This window comes from Lolium perenne, chromosome 4, assembly GCF_019359855.2.
Source record: "Lolium perenne isolate Kyuss_39 chromosome 4, Kyuss_2.0, whole genome shotgun sequence".
NCBI lineage: Eukaryota > Viridiplantae > Streptophyta > Magnoliopsida > Poales > Poaceae > Lolium > Lolium perenne.
In genome coordinates this window covers 277,123,037-277,140,019 of record NC_067247.2, presented here as the reverse complement: position 1 = coordinate 277,140,019, position 16,983 = coordinate 277,123,037, and the positions used below count along the sequence as shown (strand labels likewise).

General features: G+C 44.3%; 2 protein-coding genes across 2 annotated transcripts; one reads left to right on the top strand and one right to left on the bottom strand.

Moving 5' to 3' along the window:
- The first annotated feature begins 703 nt into the window (after positions 1 to 703).
- LOC127295484 (E3 ubiquitin-protein ligase SIRP1) lies at positions 704 to 2,673 on the top strand. Its single transcript, XM_051325442.2, has 2 exons — positions 704 to 1,098; positions 1,389 to 2,673. Exon 2 carries the CDS (start codon positions 1,430 to 1,432, stop codon positions 2,390 to 2,392), a length of 963 nt encoding a protein of 320 aa, XP_051181402.1. The 5' UTR covers positions 704 to 1,098; positions 1,389 to 1,429; the 3' UTR covers positions 2,393 to 2,673.
- A 210-nt stretch (positions 2,674 to 2,883) lies between these two features.
- Positions 2,884 to 6,289, bottom strand: LOC127295483 (pyruvate kinase, cytosolic isozyme). Its single transcript, XM_051325441.2, has 3 exons — positions 5,930 to 6,289; positions 3,988 to 4,449; positions 2,884 to 3,912 (listed from the first exon to the last, which is right to left on the bottom strand). The coding sequence occupies exons 1-3, from the start codon at positions 6,221 to 6,223 to the stop codon at positions 3,097 to 3,099; spliced, it is 1,572 nt and encodes a 523-aa protein (XP_051181401.1). The 5' UTR covers positions 6,224 to 6,289; the 3' UTR covers positions 2,884 to 3,096.
- Between the last annotated feature and the right edge of the window lie 10,694 nt (positions 6,290 to 16,983).

The window sequence follows — 16,983 nt, the reverse complement described above, 5'->3', positions numbered from 1 at the left end:
AAATAATTCAGGGAAAGCGCCAAAATCGACTGACTAGTTCTTGCTGGTTTTTGAACATTCTCATCTATTGTGATGATAATGTTTGACTTTAACTAAACCTAAAAGGCAGGGTAATTGTGAACGGAGGGAGCACAAACGTTGCATGTAACTAAACAGAGGATATATGCAACATGTTTAATTAGCCCGAGACATGATGGAGTATCAATTAATCATGTATTTATTAGTTTGTGTTGATTTCTTGATATCTGAAAAATGTGATGCTGGCCAGCTAGGTGAAAATAAACAATCCATCCACTCGAAATACACTAATCAAAATGCTAGCATATGTTTGATAGTTCCAAGAACAAAACGGGCTAGCTAGGGGATCGATCATTTCATCGTATACACCGCACTACTCTCGAGAAAATAGAAAACGGCTACTTTATATATACACACACACCGAAAAAGGGAACAAAGCAAGACCACATGGCAATTATCCTCAGAGGCTCAACAGTCCGATGGTGCACATTTCTGGAACGTCAACCATCACGGCCTTTGGTGGTATCCTCGTGCCTTGAATGCATTCTTCAGTCTCATCGATCTGGCCAACGCCATGCCCCTCGTCACAGATACGCCAGCTTTGCGAGAGGGAACTCGTCAAAACCGTTCCCGTCAGGCCGTCACCCCCCCTTCTGTATTCCATTCCATGGATACCAGTCCCGTTCTTCGGTTTGGTCACGTTACGTTACGTTGCGTGGCCCACCCCGACGACATGACAGCAGCGAAAGCTCTATCATCTCTACAAAATTTAGCAATAACCTCCGTGGACTAGAACTCTCCGCTGGGGCTAAGCAACAATCAACACGTACGTCGACGCACACATAACTAACCGCCGGGGCGATCGATGTGCAGAACAAGAAGCCACCAATTTGTCCCGAGTCGCCCACAAGTTTTTAGTAATACCCGATCGAGCTGCCTTTCATATACATATCTCGCCCTCATTTGCACGCCTCTTCCTCTTGCTCGCCTCTTCTTCTTCCTTCGGTTTTGTTCCTCTTGACATCGAGACCATCTCAATTTCTGGTGTGTTCTTGAAGAAGCTCGAGCTGTTTATAGCTGGTAAGTTCTTTCAACCCATCTTCCAGTTATGTTTGCCATAGGATTGTGCCGATTGTACTATGTGCACTTGATGTGTCAAGTTGCAAAGAATCGGTAGGTCGTGCGTCCATTCATCTGCAGAGGATAATAAGATGGGAATATCCTTTCTTTTGGAAAGGGGAAACCTCTCTTTCAGGCAGGAGAACATCCTCCGTGCTAATTAATTTTGGAAGAAGAATAAAAAGTCTTGACTCGGCCAAATTTTGCGTCTTCGCCTAACTCATGGTGCGAAATTCTTTTCCTGTATGCAGTTCTCGATCGATCGAGCAGATAGGAACTTCAGGAGAAAATCATGGAGGAAGAGCCCGGTGCGACGTGCCGATACTACTGCCACATGTGCTCGCTGATCGTACGGCCAGAGCTGGGCGTCGAGGTCGTGACGTGCCCGCGCTGCCTCTCCGGATTCGTGGAGGAGATGGCCGACGGCCGGCGGAGCAGCAACGCCACCACAGAGTCCGGCGCAGACGACGCGGGCGCGAGGCCGGAGCACCAAGCTGTTCCGCCGTGGCCGCCTATCCTCATGGACCTCCTCGGCATCTCCTACGGGCCCGATGCCGGCGACGCCGCCGCCGTCGGCGACCTCACGCTCTTGGCGCGAAGACAGTACCGTCAGCTCGCCTTCCTGCAGCTGCTCAACGCGCTACGGGAAGGCGAAGCCGACGGAAACACGCCTGACTCGGCGCTGGAGCGGCTCGTGCTGGTTAGCCCCACCGACCGTGGAGGCAGCAACGGCGGCGCCGCCAGGGGCCCTGGACTGACGCTAGGTGAGTTGATTCTTGGGCCCGGGCTAGACCTGCTGCTGGAGTACCTTGCGGAGACCGACCCGAGTCGGCAAGGCACCCTGCCGGCGAAGAAGGAGGCCGTGGCCGCCATGCCTACGGTCAAGATGGCCGCGGCCGTCACGTGCCCGGTGTGCCTGGACGAGTTCGAGGTCGGCGGCGAGGCCAGGGAGATGCCCTGCAAGCACAGGTTCCACGACGAGTGCATCGTGCCGTGGCTGGAGACGCACAGCTCCTGCCCCGTGTGCAGGTACCAGCTGCCCACGGACGAGGCCGCGGTCATGGAGCCGGCCGGCAGTGCCAATGGCGGCGATCAGGAAATGGTAAGCGCGTCCGGTGCCGGGAGTGCAAGCGAAGGCGGCGGCGATGACGACGGAGGAGGCAGTGGTGGCAGGCGGCGGTGGCTTGCTCGTCCTTTTGCCCGGTTGTTCTCGCGCAGATGGAACGGGGGCTCCTCGTCGTCGTCGTCAAGATGACACTGAACCACGGGAGAATCTAGCTGTGTAGTGTAGCATCTTTGCTGTCGTACGTTTGTGAATTCGTTCATTGGTTGAAAATTTGTAATCGTTGGTTAATTGTCTGTTCAAGGATGAAATTGCAGGTTTGTGCAGTGCGCTCATGATCATGTACTGTACAGACAGTTTGTGATCCGCCAAGTTACGACGCCAAGATAAGAACAAAGATGACCGTACAGCTCTGTTTTGGTTGATTTGTATGCTTCCGAGGTTTCATCAGCATAGGAGTTTACACGTCTCAATCGACCACAAGGTGTTCTTATCTCCTTCGGACTTCAAAGCTTGCTGAATTCTATACGCTGCCTTCTTCACAGCCGCCTTCATTGATAATTGCAATTTGCACTTTCTTTAGTTCTAAGAATTTTCACGAAAATGTCTCTGCATATACTAGTAAGTATCTCAAAAACATGGCACGCATCACCTCAATGCCACGCATCATCAAACAAACACACTGGAAGACATGGCACATATATTGAGCAGAAGTATTATTTAGCAAGAGTTACTAATAAGATACGTAACGATGGACTCGTCAACTCTTACATAAAAACGAAGTTTGCATAGGTAATATAGGACTCATGATAGGGGACGAGCCAACAAAACGATACTAATAAGGATCCGATAACGACCTAACAAAATTTGCCCCCATGAGGCCACCTCAACTCACACTACTCGACTGTCAAGATCCTGACGAGAGATGATGCGCTGAGACGATGCACCGCAACGACTGAATCTCCTGCCTTGCAGAGGCCGAGCTTCTTCGCATGATCTATGGCAAAACTGATGGCCTCCTCCGTGGCCTCGGTGTCAGAAGCCTTTGAGGTGGCGGCACTCAGCATTGGGATCAGGCCCCTGACGATGAGGCTCTGCCTTGCAGGAGTCTCATCGCTGCAGGTCCAGTCGAAGTCATTGCCCGTCTTCAGCTCTGGCACCACAGCATTCAGTATCGGCATGGCTGGCCTGTACTTGGCGACGAGCCTTGCAGTTGTACCTCCCCTGGTGAGTACCAAGATGAGCGAGGCTTTGGAGATATTAGCAGTCCGGACAGCTGATGATGCCAAACTCTCCAGCGGGCTCATAGGGATTGGGGCTGCTTTGTTAATCAACTTGAAGACAGCGTCATGATCCACATATGTCTCAGCCATCAAGCAGATGTTGGACATTGTCCGCACTGCTAACTCTGGATATGCCCCCGCTGCTGTCTCACCACTAAGCATCACGCAGTCAGTTCCATCAAGGACAGCATTGGCGACATCAGTTGCTTCTGCCCGTGTAGGCCGGGGAGACTTAATCATCGACTCCAGCATCTGGGTTGCAGTGACAACAGGCTTTCCTTGCTGATTACACTTGAAGATCATCACCTTCTGAGCGAAGAATATCTTCTCAATCGGGATCTCCATCCCCAAATCACCTCGGGCAACCATGAAAGCGTCTGAATTTGCAAGTATGTCGTCAAAATTAGCAACGCCTTCTTGATTCTCAACCTGCACGTAAGAGATAGATAGCATAAGAAAACAGTTACAACCTAGAGAAATGCAAGCTTGCTGAGATGAACAAACCTTGGACATAAGTATGATTGACTTAGCATGTTCCCCAAGCACACTCCGAACCATCTGAAGGTCTGATCCTTTGCGTACAAAGGAGAGTGCAATCATGTCAATCTTGTTTGGCACACCCCACTGCATGATATCCACCTTGTCCTTCTCTGTAAGTGTTGGAAGATCCACAATGACTCCAGGAAGATTGACATTCTTCCTCTCACCTAGGAGAGCAGAGTTCTCACATCGGCAGTGAACAAGACCCTTCTCAGTATCGCAAGAAAGCGCTGTGAGTGTGATGGTGCCGTCAGAGCATAGTATAGTACTCCCAGGCTTCACATCTACAGCCAACTTTGAGTAGCTCATAGAAATCATGGTCTCATCGCCCTTGATGGTATAATCGGTGGTGATGGTAATCTCTTGCCCCTGAGTCAGCTTTATGGGCTTGCCGTCTTTCAGAAAGCCTGTGCGGATCTCCGGTCCCTGTACAAACAAACACAGCAGAGGGCATAGTTTAGATTTTTTTTTTATTGCAGAGCTCATGGATGATTCATGTTCTACAATTGCTTTACAAGATGTTCAAACAGATATTTAGTTACAAATGCATGAAATCAGGTGTTAGTATTGGTAAGTTATTTTGGCACACAGTAAGCATCAATAAAGTTAAAACTGACAGGCAAGCTACACAGATAGAAATCATCTGAACTGATGTGAATTACTGCATATAGGCTCGCCCCTGTGAATAGGACGGCACAATTTATATCTAGCATATAACACGTTTCCAAACTAACTCAATCTACATATAGCATCTACCAATTCAAATTATTTATCACCAAATGAAACATGAAAAATGAAGAAGTCCAAAACAGGGTTGCTGGAATATTTCAGAGTTAAATTGAACAACAGACCAGAGCAATATAAGGTAAATCGCATCAATTGTTGTGTGGTTCCTTAGAGTAGTAAGGACATTGGTTCTTGATTTTTAGAAACTAGAGTATTTGCCTAATATTGATCCATGGTCCTTATAGATATTAGGCTGCAAATTTATCTGGCTCGCAACTTTATCCTTTCATGAATGAATTGATTGTTCCATACAACAGTGTAATAATAATTTTTAGAACAAATAATAATGATATCTTAATAGCTAAATAATCAGCAAATGAGCCAGTGGACCCTGTAGCTTGAGAAAAGAAAACATATGCATCTGTTATAAAGGCCACAATCCTAAATGCTGAAGCATACCTACATTTTTCCCTATGACTCTTCCTGGGTCCTTAACTCCTTATAGACAGATTTTAAATAAGTACAACCACCTGTATAATCAAGCAGGATGGCGATATGATCTATGTGCGGTAGACAATATAACAATTGGGATTATTGTTATAGCAAAGGACTTGTTACTATTGAGCATACTAACAACTTTTTTAATTCAAACATAGCGATGAAGATTTCCTCAGGGAATCGGTTAGAGCATGCCAATTATTAATGAACATGACAGAAGCCCGGGTAACCAACCAGTGTACATCATACAGCACAAGCAATGTGTTAAAGGGACGTATCATAATCAGCCAATATGAACACCAACATTTATCACGAATCCTAATTAATTTTGCTAGACCTGGTTAACATAGCTACCAATCCATTAAGCAGGAAGGATTGTCTGGTGGAGAATAAAATTTTAGTTCGCTCAAATCCAATAAAATTTTCTTGTCAGGCATATGATGATAATGCAAGGTTAAACAAACCATGGTACTCAACCACCAAACCGTTACTTTTATGGAAGCAACCAATGAGACAATAAGTAGCAAATTTGACAATATTTACGATCCATGCATGGATACAAACTAAATTCAGGGAAATTAAATATATATACATCGAATCGAGTTCTTACGGCGACAATCCAATCACTGAGAAAACTAGGTCTAGGTGCATGCAGACAGAGGCTAGGTATAGGGTATCGGACCTTGGTGTCGAGCATGACGGCGCAGAGAATGCCGGTGATTTCCATGGCCTTGTGGAGGTTGTCGAGGGTCTCCTGGTGGTACTCGTGGGAGCCGTGTGAGAAGTTGAACCTGGCGACGCACATGCCGGCGCGCAGGAGGCGCGCGCACATCTCGACGGAGCGCGAGGCCGGGCCGAGGGTGCAGACGATCTTGGTCTTGGGTCGCCGCCGCCAAATCTCCTCCGGCCCGGCGCCGCCCACCGGCTGGTCCGCCATTGCGACGCCGTCGAGAGAGAGGGAGGTTAGGTGTGCCATGCGAGCGGTTGGTGCGTAGCGCGCCGGCGATGAGAGGGGGGGAGGGGGAGGCGAGGAGGCTGGATCGGAAGGGACGGTGGCGGTGCGAGCGAATTTATAAGGGTGGTGGTCACGCGTCGTGGTGGTCGTGGGCTAGGCCGCTAGGGCAAACAAAGTAGGTTTGGGTTTATTTTTGGGAAAAATACAGCGTGTTCTTGTTTAAAAAGAAAGTAAACAATGGAGCTTTTACACGTTGCCTTATTTTTGGGGTTTCTTGTGGAAGAGGGATTGTTTCGTTTTCTCCGTTATTATGTCTTGAGCTTGCAGAGCAAGCATTATATGCGTTTATGAGTGTGATATATTACTTGTAGAACAATTTAGGATGTAGCATAATTTCTGCTCTATTTCCTTCTTGATACTATTACTTGTTGTTTCGTTATATCAGCTAGTCCTCGTAATTCAGAAGGTCCATGCAGTGCCGATCCGGCCGGGCTTCTGTCAGCTTCTATAATAACCTCTAGCCATTAGAAAAAAAAATTGTTGTAAAAAAGAATCAAGTGACAACTCCGTGAATATTCATTCTAAAGCTGGCTCAAAATTATATGAATATCTTCCCTAAAAAAGCTCAGTGAATGTCAAACATAATCCAACAGTTCATTTCTTCTGTGATGGAATTGCTTTTTACCTCTATTTTTTTCAAACTAGCCAGTTTTTCTTGTTTGATTCTTACAAAAACAATGGTGTGCAAGATGATTGACGCATTAAAACAGATCAGAAACACACTGTGTGTAAGCACAGTAATAACCATTGACGTTCCAACAACAACTAAACTCCAAAGTCCTAACCATAACAACGACAAGCTCGAGCTCGAGCACACCGAACTGTAACGGAAGATTAAGTCTTCCGTTCCAAGTTAAGTGCCACGAATTTTTTATATATTTGCATGTATCTAGATACATTTTAGTGTGTAGTTACACGTGAATCTAAATAAATCCACTTTACTTAATTTTTAACGGACATAGTAGTGATTTCGCTCCAACCACGTATTTATGCATAGGATGTAGTCGTTGATGTCATATGACACCAACGATTTTTTACTAGCCTTATTGATTTCTTTGTTTATTAATGTAAAATATTTTATATATTTTTAAGCTGGACTAGATATAGATCAGAATAAGTGAACCTACACAATATATACATGTATTTATAAAAAGAATCGAAACGGTCTTACACTAGTGAATGGATAGAGTATTTAAAACTAACACATAGAAAATATTCTTACATACAATCCTAAACCACGACACTTATGATGTGATGTGTGTAACAAAGCCACAAGCCATGACATGTTAAAATGCAGGCTCTTGTTCCTACCTATAAAATGCCATTTTTTTTGCTTTATCCTAATTTTAAACTTAACTAATGGACATGTGCCTTGTAATTTTGTTTGTGGAGGTAAATATATAAATTAAATATGAGTTTCATTACCAGTTGTGGAGCTGCATATCTTGTACATGATGCACATGCATCAGGATCAAAGAAAAAAAAATAGCACTACTTATAAACTAACCAAGGCCAATGCATCAGGGTAAAAATTAGCATTACTTATAAACTAACCATGGCCAGTGCATCAGGGTAGAGTGAAGAAATGTGCATTCTTGAAAAGACTTATGATATGCATCAGGGAAACCTTCTTGCTAGCTCCAGAAAGGATTCATGGCATACAAAATAGAAACGTTATAGGAGATCCGAATAAAACTAAGAACCAATCAATAAGATTATTTCTTAACGTGGGCGGAAACGGATTATAACCATGGTTGATGTTGTCGTACTATTTACGATCCAACCCGATCAACACCAACGAGCGACACCTCCGAGATGTGCACACGTGCAACACAATGTCGTCCCCTCTAACTTGATCTAGCAAGGTGATAGGAGATGTATGTGAGATTGAATCCAACAACACGACAACATGATGGTGGATATGGCGGGGAACTTTTGGTATGGCTTCTCCAAGCTGTTGTGGGAAGGGGGAAGAGAAATGGGAGGGGCGACCAAGGCTCAAGCATATGGCGCCCAGCCCTCCCCTCTCTTTATATAAAGAGGGTGGGGCCAACTCTCAAGTGGTAACCCCCTCTTTAAAAAAGTGGTAATCCCTTCTTTTAAAAGTGATGGCCCCTTTTTTCTATTTTATAAGGGCTGCCCTAGAAGAGGCCAAAGAGGGATGGCCACATGGACCAGTGGGCCACTCCTTGGTCCCATCCAAGCCCTCCAGGATAGGTGGGGCCACAGTGAGACCCTTCGAAATCTTTTAGGACCTTCCGATACGATACAAAAAAATTCCAAACTTTTTAGAATCACTAAAAAGACTTTTATTTATATCTCTACTAGTGTATTACACCAGTTTTTGAACCTAGATTAGCCACCCACCATCGGTAGATGCACCCATGAGCCATTGGTTAGAATGAATCGTCACCGTCTATCAATAGCAAGCTGAATTTATCCAATGGTTGAGTTTTGCTTGATTCACTTTGTATGTACACGTGCCAAAACAAGGTTGGCGTTGTATTTCTTGATTTATCGTGAACCGGATGGACGCCTGGACATGTACCATCTTTCTAGAATTATCGTTAACCTGCTAGACGCAAGAACCTGCCTGTCGATCTCCACCCGGTCTTTCTAGATTTATCTCTTGCATGCAAGATCTGCTGCTTATGATATAATTTTCTACTCAAGTTCTTTGTGGCTATTTTGTCTAATTACTCTTCGGGTACATACATAGAAGACCTTGGCACAAACGTGTTTTCTACGGAATAGGAATCACCAAATCTTATTTTCAGTTTGATCAACACTAAAACACCACTTGCTATGCATGTACCTTCTACTAGTGATTCTTAATCTCCAGATCATTCTGAAGCTCCTCGTGATGTTCTGGATCCCATCCGAGATTCTGAACAATATTTTGGTATCACCATCATGAATATCTCATTTTTATCATAGCGTCATTGAGAGTTAAGCGTGTAACCTTATGGGTTCAAGAATATGTGAAGATGATCTAGACACCTGTCCATAATGAATCCCACATATTCAACAAAGATCTTTATCAGTTGAACCATGATGTCGAGGATTCAAACATCACGTATTACATTTCCTTTGTCTTGCGATATTTTACTTGCCTAAGATTTTCTCATCGGTATCAGCATACTCAGTTCAATCTGGTTCATAGCAAGTACTCTTTACTTGTACCGTAATACAATATTCTCAGTGACTAACTCATTAGTCACATGGTTGCAAGCGATATCAAATATGTGTTACTGAATGGGCCCCTCAGTTTTGATACATGCTACCCAGCAAATACGTTTTGAGATACTTGAAAGACACTTTTATGATCATCCAAATACGAAGTGACTACTCATGCCTCTGAAGTATTCTTCGGGGACTTGGTGTTGTTTCTCAATGCACACATGTATTATGTTTTTGGTTAATATAATTCTAGCATGGAGTGTAAACAAGTATCATGAACAAGGACTATGATAATAACAATATAAGTATTGCCTCTAGAAGGACCAGTCTGTGTTTGTTGTTTAGGGAATTGCTCACAGTGTCTTATATGGATCCTATATATACTTTTCATAGGATTATGTATCTTTTTTATTATAAATATTATGTCGATTAAGTGCTACAAAAGTTCCATATATTGATTTGCAATCCATTAATTTATAGGAGTTCGAACATGGATGGTAGTGTGATCTTTGGATTGTTCCTCAATCACCTTAGGCATCTTTACAGTTTCTAATATTATTTGTAACACGTTTTTTTAAATTTGTTTGTTTTGGTCTTGAGCAGATGTGTGCATATTAGCTATGCAAAGGCCGATGCAATGGTTAAAGTTTTTAAGTAATAAAATGTCCTTCATAAAAAAAGGAGTTTAAACATTCTCAACTCTTCTTTATAAATCCACCCTCATAAGATGCATACAATTTTCAGTATTTTTTGTGATATTTCAAATGTTTCTACAACATTTTTATTTGCATTTGCAACCTTGCTAAATGTTAATGTTCATCTATTTGTGTCTTTCATTCCACCCAAAGAGGGTGCCAAGGATCTATCTTTTGCTTGGAGAATGGTGATGCCGTTGTGCTAGCCTCGGTTTAAGAGTTGGAGATCCTACGTATACCACAAGACGGGAAGGTAGAAAGAAGGATGCATCACCCAATAAGTAAGCACTGACAGTTAACACATGTCGAGGCGTTGATGCAAAGTTGTGCAGCATAACACACTTACAATGTGTGGTTTTGTCTCTCATCTCATACTACCTAGTTCTAGAAGGGCTCCTACAAAATGTAAAGTAATAACAACATCAATGTTATTAGGGTGTGCCTACATCTCAGTTGACTGAGATTTTCTTAAGTCTCAATCAACTCAAAAAGTGCAACTGCAGTTTAAAGAAAAAAGTGTAACTCGGTTCAGTTGCACATTTCTGTCAGAAAAGTGCAATTGCACTTTTTTAACAGAAAAGTGCAACTCAAAGCATATTTTTGTAAGTGACTTAGACTTAAGAAAATCTCAGTTGACTGAGACATAGCAAAACCGATGTTATTAATGTCTTGTCTCTCATCATCCTTACAAGGTGTAGATTTATCTCTTAATAACGTCTGTAAGTCCTCTTCAGGAGAATAAATTACCAATATTCTTTGGATCGTGTGATGGCACAAAATGAATTTTGTAGAATATGAATTTCTTATATATCGTGGAATAATACAAGCATGGGCTCTAACCTCATCAAAAACTTCCTTTCATCCCTTTTGTGGAAACTAAGGAAAACATACCAATTTAGGAGGATAGGATTATTGTAGAAAAATTATGGAGGTATCATTTGAGACAAGGACTAGAAATTTTGGATTCCGTTAAAATTCTGACGGACTGGACTATATCGTAGTGATTTTCAAAGAAAACAAACCTCATGTTAACATTTCTCCTTGTCTACGATTTCACAATTGCATCCAAAACAACACTTTTGAAATTCTCATGTTATTTATTTCTAGAGATTCAGAATACACAACATCTTAATTCATAATTCATGCATTTTTTTATGTTGCCATATTTTAGAGTTTCAATGCAACCTCTCCACTTCTCTCTTAGGCCTCCTTTGATTCAAAGGATTTCTGTAGGATTCAGTCCCTTCGGATTTTTTTTCCTTCCGAACATGTTTGATTTATAGTTTGCAAGTTGTGTTGAAAATAATCTGCCAAAGTATCAGCGGTGGCATTCTTCGCCAGTTCATAGAAGAATATAGCGACCTGCTCTTGTTCGGCAATGAAAAATCAGTGTTGGTTTAGGTGAGCTGTTGTGCCAATGCATGTTGATCGCCGTATGCAGATGTTGTGCCTACATATAGGAAACTTAGTTGATCCCAACTGCTAGTTTTCAATGCTTATGTTTCCGGTTGTGTTCCTACGTTGCATTCAAAGTGAGATTTTGTTTGCAGTTCCTATGCCCATAGGATCCAGGTGAGCAGGGCATTCTCAAAGTTTTCGATTCCTGCTAACTAATCCTACATAGGGCTCCTTTGATTTATAGGATAGGAAAATCATAGGGGTAGGAAAAATATATGATTGGTATGTCATGCCTAGTTGAATCCTATATGAAGATGAGCTCTCTTTGATTTTGCCAAAGGATTTTTTTCATGAGATATGACCTCATGTTTATTTCCTATAGGATTTGCACTACAAGATTCGTATAGGATTATTTCCTATATGATATGTTCCTGTGATCAAATAACTAGTGTAGGAAAAAATCCTATAAGATCTAAATCCTATACAATTCCTACACTATTTCTATGAATCAAAGGAGCCTATTGACATAGGCATCCCAAATGGGCCTGCCGAAGATAGTACCCGGGGTTTACTGAAGGCCCACTACCCGAAGAATAAGAAAATTCGGGAGCCCAAGATATATTAAGGAAAGTTAGAGTTGTAATAGGAAGTGTTATTTGTAATCTGGCGGGATGAGTTAGAAACCGTCCCGGATTCTGTAACTTGTACAAAACGAAACCCTCGGCTCCGCCTCCTATATAAAGGGGGAGTTGAGGGACGAAGAGATCATCGAATCATTGTTTACAAACCCTAGTTTTCATAATCGTCGAGCACTTTTCGGCTGAAACCTTCGAGATCTACTTGCCCTCTACTTCCAACTAAACTCTAGCCTACAATCCATAGGCATTGACAAGTTGATACCTTGTCAATTGGCGCCATCTGTGGGAACTAGAGGCATAAGGATCTGATCTCGATGGCACGTTCAAGATCTTCGACATCGTCAACCGCAAGCAACGCAATGGATCGAGGTAAACAGATCGCTGCTGATCCTGTCGATTTTGTTCCTCACCCACCCTCCCATTTGGATGCATATGCGTATCTGGCGGAGCCCATGGAGATGACGTTCGGAAGGTTTCACTTTCGCGTCGAGAAGGAAGGATCGTATCGTGTCGAAATTCCGATTTCGTCGGGATCGTCGGCGGTCGATTCCGATTTTTCAAGCTATACATCGTCAACCGAGTCAGGAGAAGAAGAAACTTCGTCGACACGCTACGTCAACACCAGAGCAAGAGAGAAACTCGCCAAGATCTTCAGCGACATGTCGTTTGAGTCATCTGCGGACTCATATATAAGCGATGGCTCAAGCGATGTCGACAGTTATGACTTCATCGACAAATCTATCACAGTGGGCAAGGTCTTCATCAATCTCAACGATGATATCACCAAACCCAACATAGATCTGAATACAAAATATCATCAGATTTATGCCATTGAAGATCAAGAGGAAACGTCAGAGGCTTTCGACGATCTGGGAAATCCATACGTCGATCCCTCCAATCTGCGACAAGGCCTGGGCAATAAATACGTCGGGCCGCAGCCACGAGACAGAGTTCAGCTTTCGCAAGCAGCGTGGGATAGAGCCGCGAGAGCTATGAACGGTTCAGAATCAATGGCTACCACAACCACACCAGAGGAATTGCAAGCATATCAATATAGGCTCGCACGAGCTGCAAGAGAATTGGAAAAACAGATAGCTGAGTTAAACAGAAGAAAGGAGGCAGCTTCTGCATCTAGCAGGAGAAGGGCAGATCTAAGTCGACAATCTAGAACTTCGGGTGATAGCCACAGGGAGGCGCGGAACAGAGCAAGATCAAGGTTGCAACATATACCCGAGGCAGAAAGAGAGCACTTGGTCCAAAACCTCGACATGTCCTTTATGTCGATAGATACAAGAGGAAATATCATCCCTAAGACACCAGAGGCTGGGTATATGGCGACACATGCTTTTATCCTCGCATCTAAACCACCGCCAGGTGATCCAAGGGAAACACTATACAATATGGCGGTAGCAGGAGTTGGAGCCATGGGGACAGCGTTTGTATCAACGCCTCCCGAAGGAGCGGCAAGGCAAAATAGTCCACGACCTGCAGCAGCAACAGCGGCAGCACCTGAAGGACCAAGTGGAGCAAGAGACACGGCAGCACAGGCAAGGGTCGACAGAGCGCGGCAAAGCAGAAGGGAACAGCGGCAATCCCCAGAGCTTAACGACGAAGATATGTGTGGCCTGCCGTGTTTCACGAGGAGAGTCCGAAAAACTCGAGTCCCTTCAGGATTCAAGTTACCCGACAACTTCAAGAAGTTCGATGGCCTTCAAGAGACAGTGAAGCTCACAGGAGGAACCAGGGCAACAGCTGTGCAAAGCATCCAAGTGCATTTGAGTGGAGCCGCACGATCTTGGATAAAGAAACTTACTCCAGGGTCTATCGACAGCTGGGAAAGTTTCGAGGACGTGTTCGTCAAGAACTTCAGATCCACGTGCAAAAAACTTGCGTCGTTAGAGGAGTTGAGAGCATGTCGACAAAAGCCAGATGAGCCAATGAGAAAGTATATCCAAAGGTGGAACATCATCAAAAACTCGGCAGAAAATATATCTGACGAGAGAGCAATAGATGCGTTTGTCGCAGGAATCAGGCGTGGAGATTTCGTCGAAGACTTAGGAAGGACCAACCCAAAGACAGTATCCGCGTTAATGGAGATAGCAAACAGATGGGCAGATGGAGAAGATGCTGTCCACAACAAATGGCACAGGTCGCCAGAGGAGGACCGTGGTCGAAATTACCAACCAAGGCGACGATTTCCTCGGCAGTACCCGAACTATGATGCTCCAGGGCAAATTTCGGCAGGTTTTCGGGCAAACACAGGAGGAAACAACAGAGACGATTATCAGAGAAGCAGTGAACAGCGAGGTGATAACAGGGATGATTCTCGCAACAACAGGCAAAATAACGGGCCTAGGTTCCCAAGGCCTTTCGTGTCCCCTGAAGAGATGATGAATGGGCCGTGTCAGATGCACTTTTTCCTCGACAGCAAAGGTAAAAGACAGTCAGGGCACCTGCAGAAAGACTATCGAAATTTTCAGGCAATGCTAAGGTATGCAGAGCACGCTAACGCGCGGGCAACACAGAGAAATCCTCAAGAACCCAGGAGCGAGATTCACTTGCCGCCTCCTCCTGCAATTACAGACGACAATCGACATCAGCTCAGAATAGCGGCAGCACCTCCACCACCACCTTATGTCGATCCTAACTCCAACGGAGCAGTATCGATGATTCAGAAGGGAAGGCCATCCAATAGAGCTCAGAAAGTAATCTCACGCCAGGTGTTTATGGCAGAAAAAATGCCTCCACCAACAGTCGAGTATCTTAATTGGTCAGGACAAGATATTGGCTTCACCATAGCAGATCATCCGCAGCAAGTTCCTCGACCAGGACAGTCAGCACTTATTCTGCCAGCAGTTATTGCGGGATTTGATGTTTCTCGAAGTGTTCATAGACGGCGGCAGCAGCCTAAACCTTATGTATGCAGATACATTGAGGAAGATGAACATATCCTTAGCAAACTTGAAGCCAACAGACACAAGGTTCCACGGCATCACACCGGAGAAACCAAGTTATCCATTGGGGAAGATCAATCTCGACGTTCAGTTTGGAACCCGAGAAAATTATAGAATCGAGAGGCTGGAATTTGAAGTCGTGGATTTTCCGTCGCAATACCACGCTCTGTTGGGATGACCAGTATATGCTAGATTTATGGCGATGCCACATTATACATACCTGTTGTGGAGATTGCCTGGACCAAAGGGACCAATCACAGTCAAAGGAAGCTTCGCCTTAGCCGATAAGTGCGACAAGGATTTTCATCGGCTATCAGAAACTTTCGGGATGCAAGCTGAGTATTTGGCGTCAAAAAGCATGACTGATTACGACGTGCTGCCAGACGTTGGAAGGCCAAATAAAGAATCAACTTTCAACACCGAGAAAAATTCTAAGGAGGTGCAGATTCACCCGACAGACCCGAAAAAGACGACATCTATCGCAAACGACATGGATATCGCATAGAAAAGCGCGCTCGTCGAGTTCCTCCGTGAGAACTGGAAAATCTTCGCATGGTGTCCAGCTGACATGCCAGGAGTACCCAGGGAACTTGCCGAGCACCACCTAAACTTGGATCCATTAGCGAGACCAATCAAACAACCTTTGCGGCGTTTTTCGGAACCAAACCGCAAAGCTATGCTGTCAGAAATCAATCGACTACGAGAAGCTGGTTTTATCAAAGAGATATTCACAGAAGCCACATGGGTAGCAAATCCTGTGTTGGTGCCGAAGAAAAACACTAAGGTCCTTCGCATGTGCGTCGACTTTACGTGTCTCAATAAACATTGTTCAAAGGATCACTTTCCCCTCCCGAGAATCGATCAAATTATCGACTCCACGACTGGATGTGAACGTCTTTCCTTCCTGGACGCATATTCTGGTTATAACCAGATCAGATTGAAAGAAGAAGATGAAGTAAAGACCGCGTTTATTACACCATACGGCGTGTTTTGCTACAGAACAATGCCCTTTGGTCTAAAAAATGCGGGAGCAACATATCAGAGGATGATGCAGAAGTGTTTGGCGACACAGATTGGGAAGAATGTGCAAGTATACATCGATGATGTCGTCATAACATCAAAAAAGGGGGCAACGCTGATCGAGGATCTCAAGGAAACCTTCGACAACCTTGACAAGTTCTGCCTCAAACTGAACCCGACGAAGTGTTCTTTCGGCGTCCCAGCAGGAGAACTTCTGGGGTTTCTAGTTTCAGCAAGAGGGATTGAAGCAAATCCCGATAAAATACAAGCTATCGTAACAATGAGGAAGCCAACAAAGTTGAAAGAAATACAGCAGTTAACTGGGCGAGTCGCAGCCTTGAGCAGATTCGTCGCCAGGCTAGGGGAAAAAGCGCTACCATTTTACGCCCTCATAAAGCAAGGAGATAAATTCCAGTGGAACGAAGAAGCGGACAGAGCTTTTGAGAACCTCAAACGCAAAATCTCGACACCCCCCATCTTGGTGGCGCCAAAAGAGAAGGAGCCTTTGTTACTGTATATTGCGGCCACACCCCAGGTAGTAAGCACAGTCCTTGTCGTTGAAAGGGAAGAAGAAGGAAAACTCCACGGAGTGCAGAGGCCAGTATACTTCGTCAGCGAAGTTTTATCGCCATCAAAACAAAGGTACCCTCAGTACCAAAAGCTAGCATATGGAGTGTTCACAACAGCACGGAAATTGCGCCACTATTTTTCGGCACACCCGATCATAGTGGTCAATGAAGCTCCCTTGTCAAATATACTAAACAATCCAGAAGCTACGGGTCGTGTCTCCCTTTGGGGAATAGAACTTTCCCCTCGGGACATCACGTATGAAAAAA

Bases quoted from the DNA above. Each gene is read 5' to 3' on its own strand.
- LOC127295484 (XM_051325442.2), top strand. From the start codon at position 1,430: ATGGAGGAAGAGCCCGGTGCGACGTGCCGATACTACTGCCACATGTGC.
- LOC127295483 (XM_051325441.2), bottom strand. From the start codon at position 6,223: ATGGCACACCTAACCTCCCTCTCTCTCGACGGCGTCGCAATGGCGGAC. The intron at 4,450-5,929 runs GTCCGATACCCT...TTGTTTGTACAG, and splicing joins CCGTCATGCTCGACACCAAG to GGACCGGAGATCCGCACAGG. The intron at 3,913-3,987 runs GTTTGTTCATCT...TCTTACGTGCAG, and splicing joins CAATCATACTTATGTCCAAG to GTTGAGAATCAAGAAGGCGT.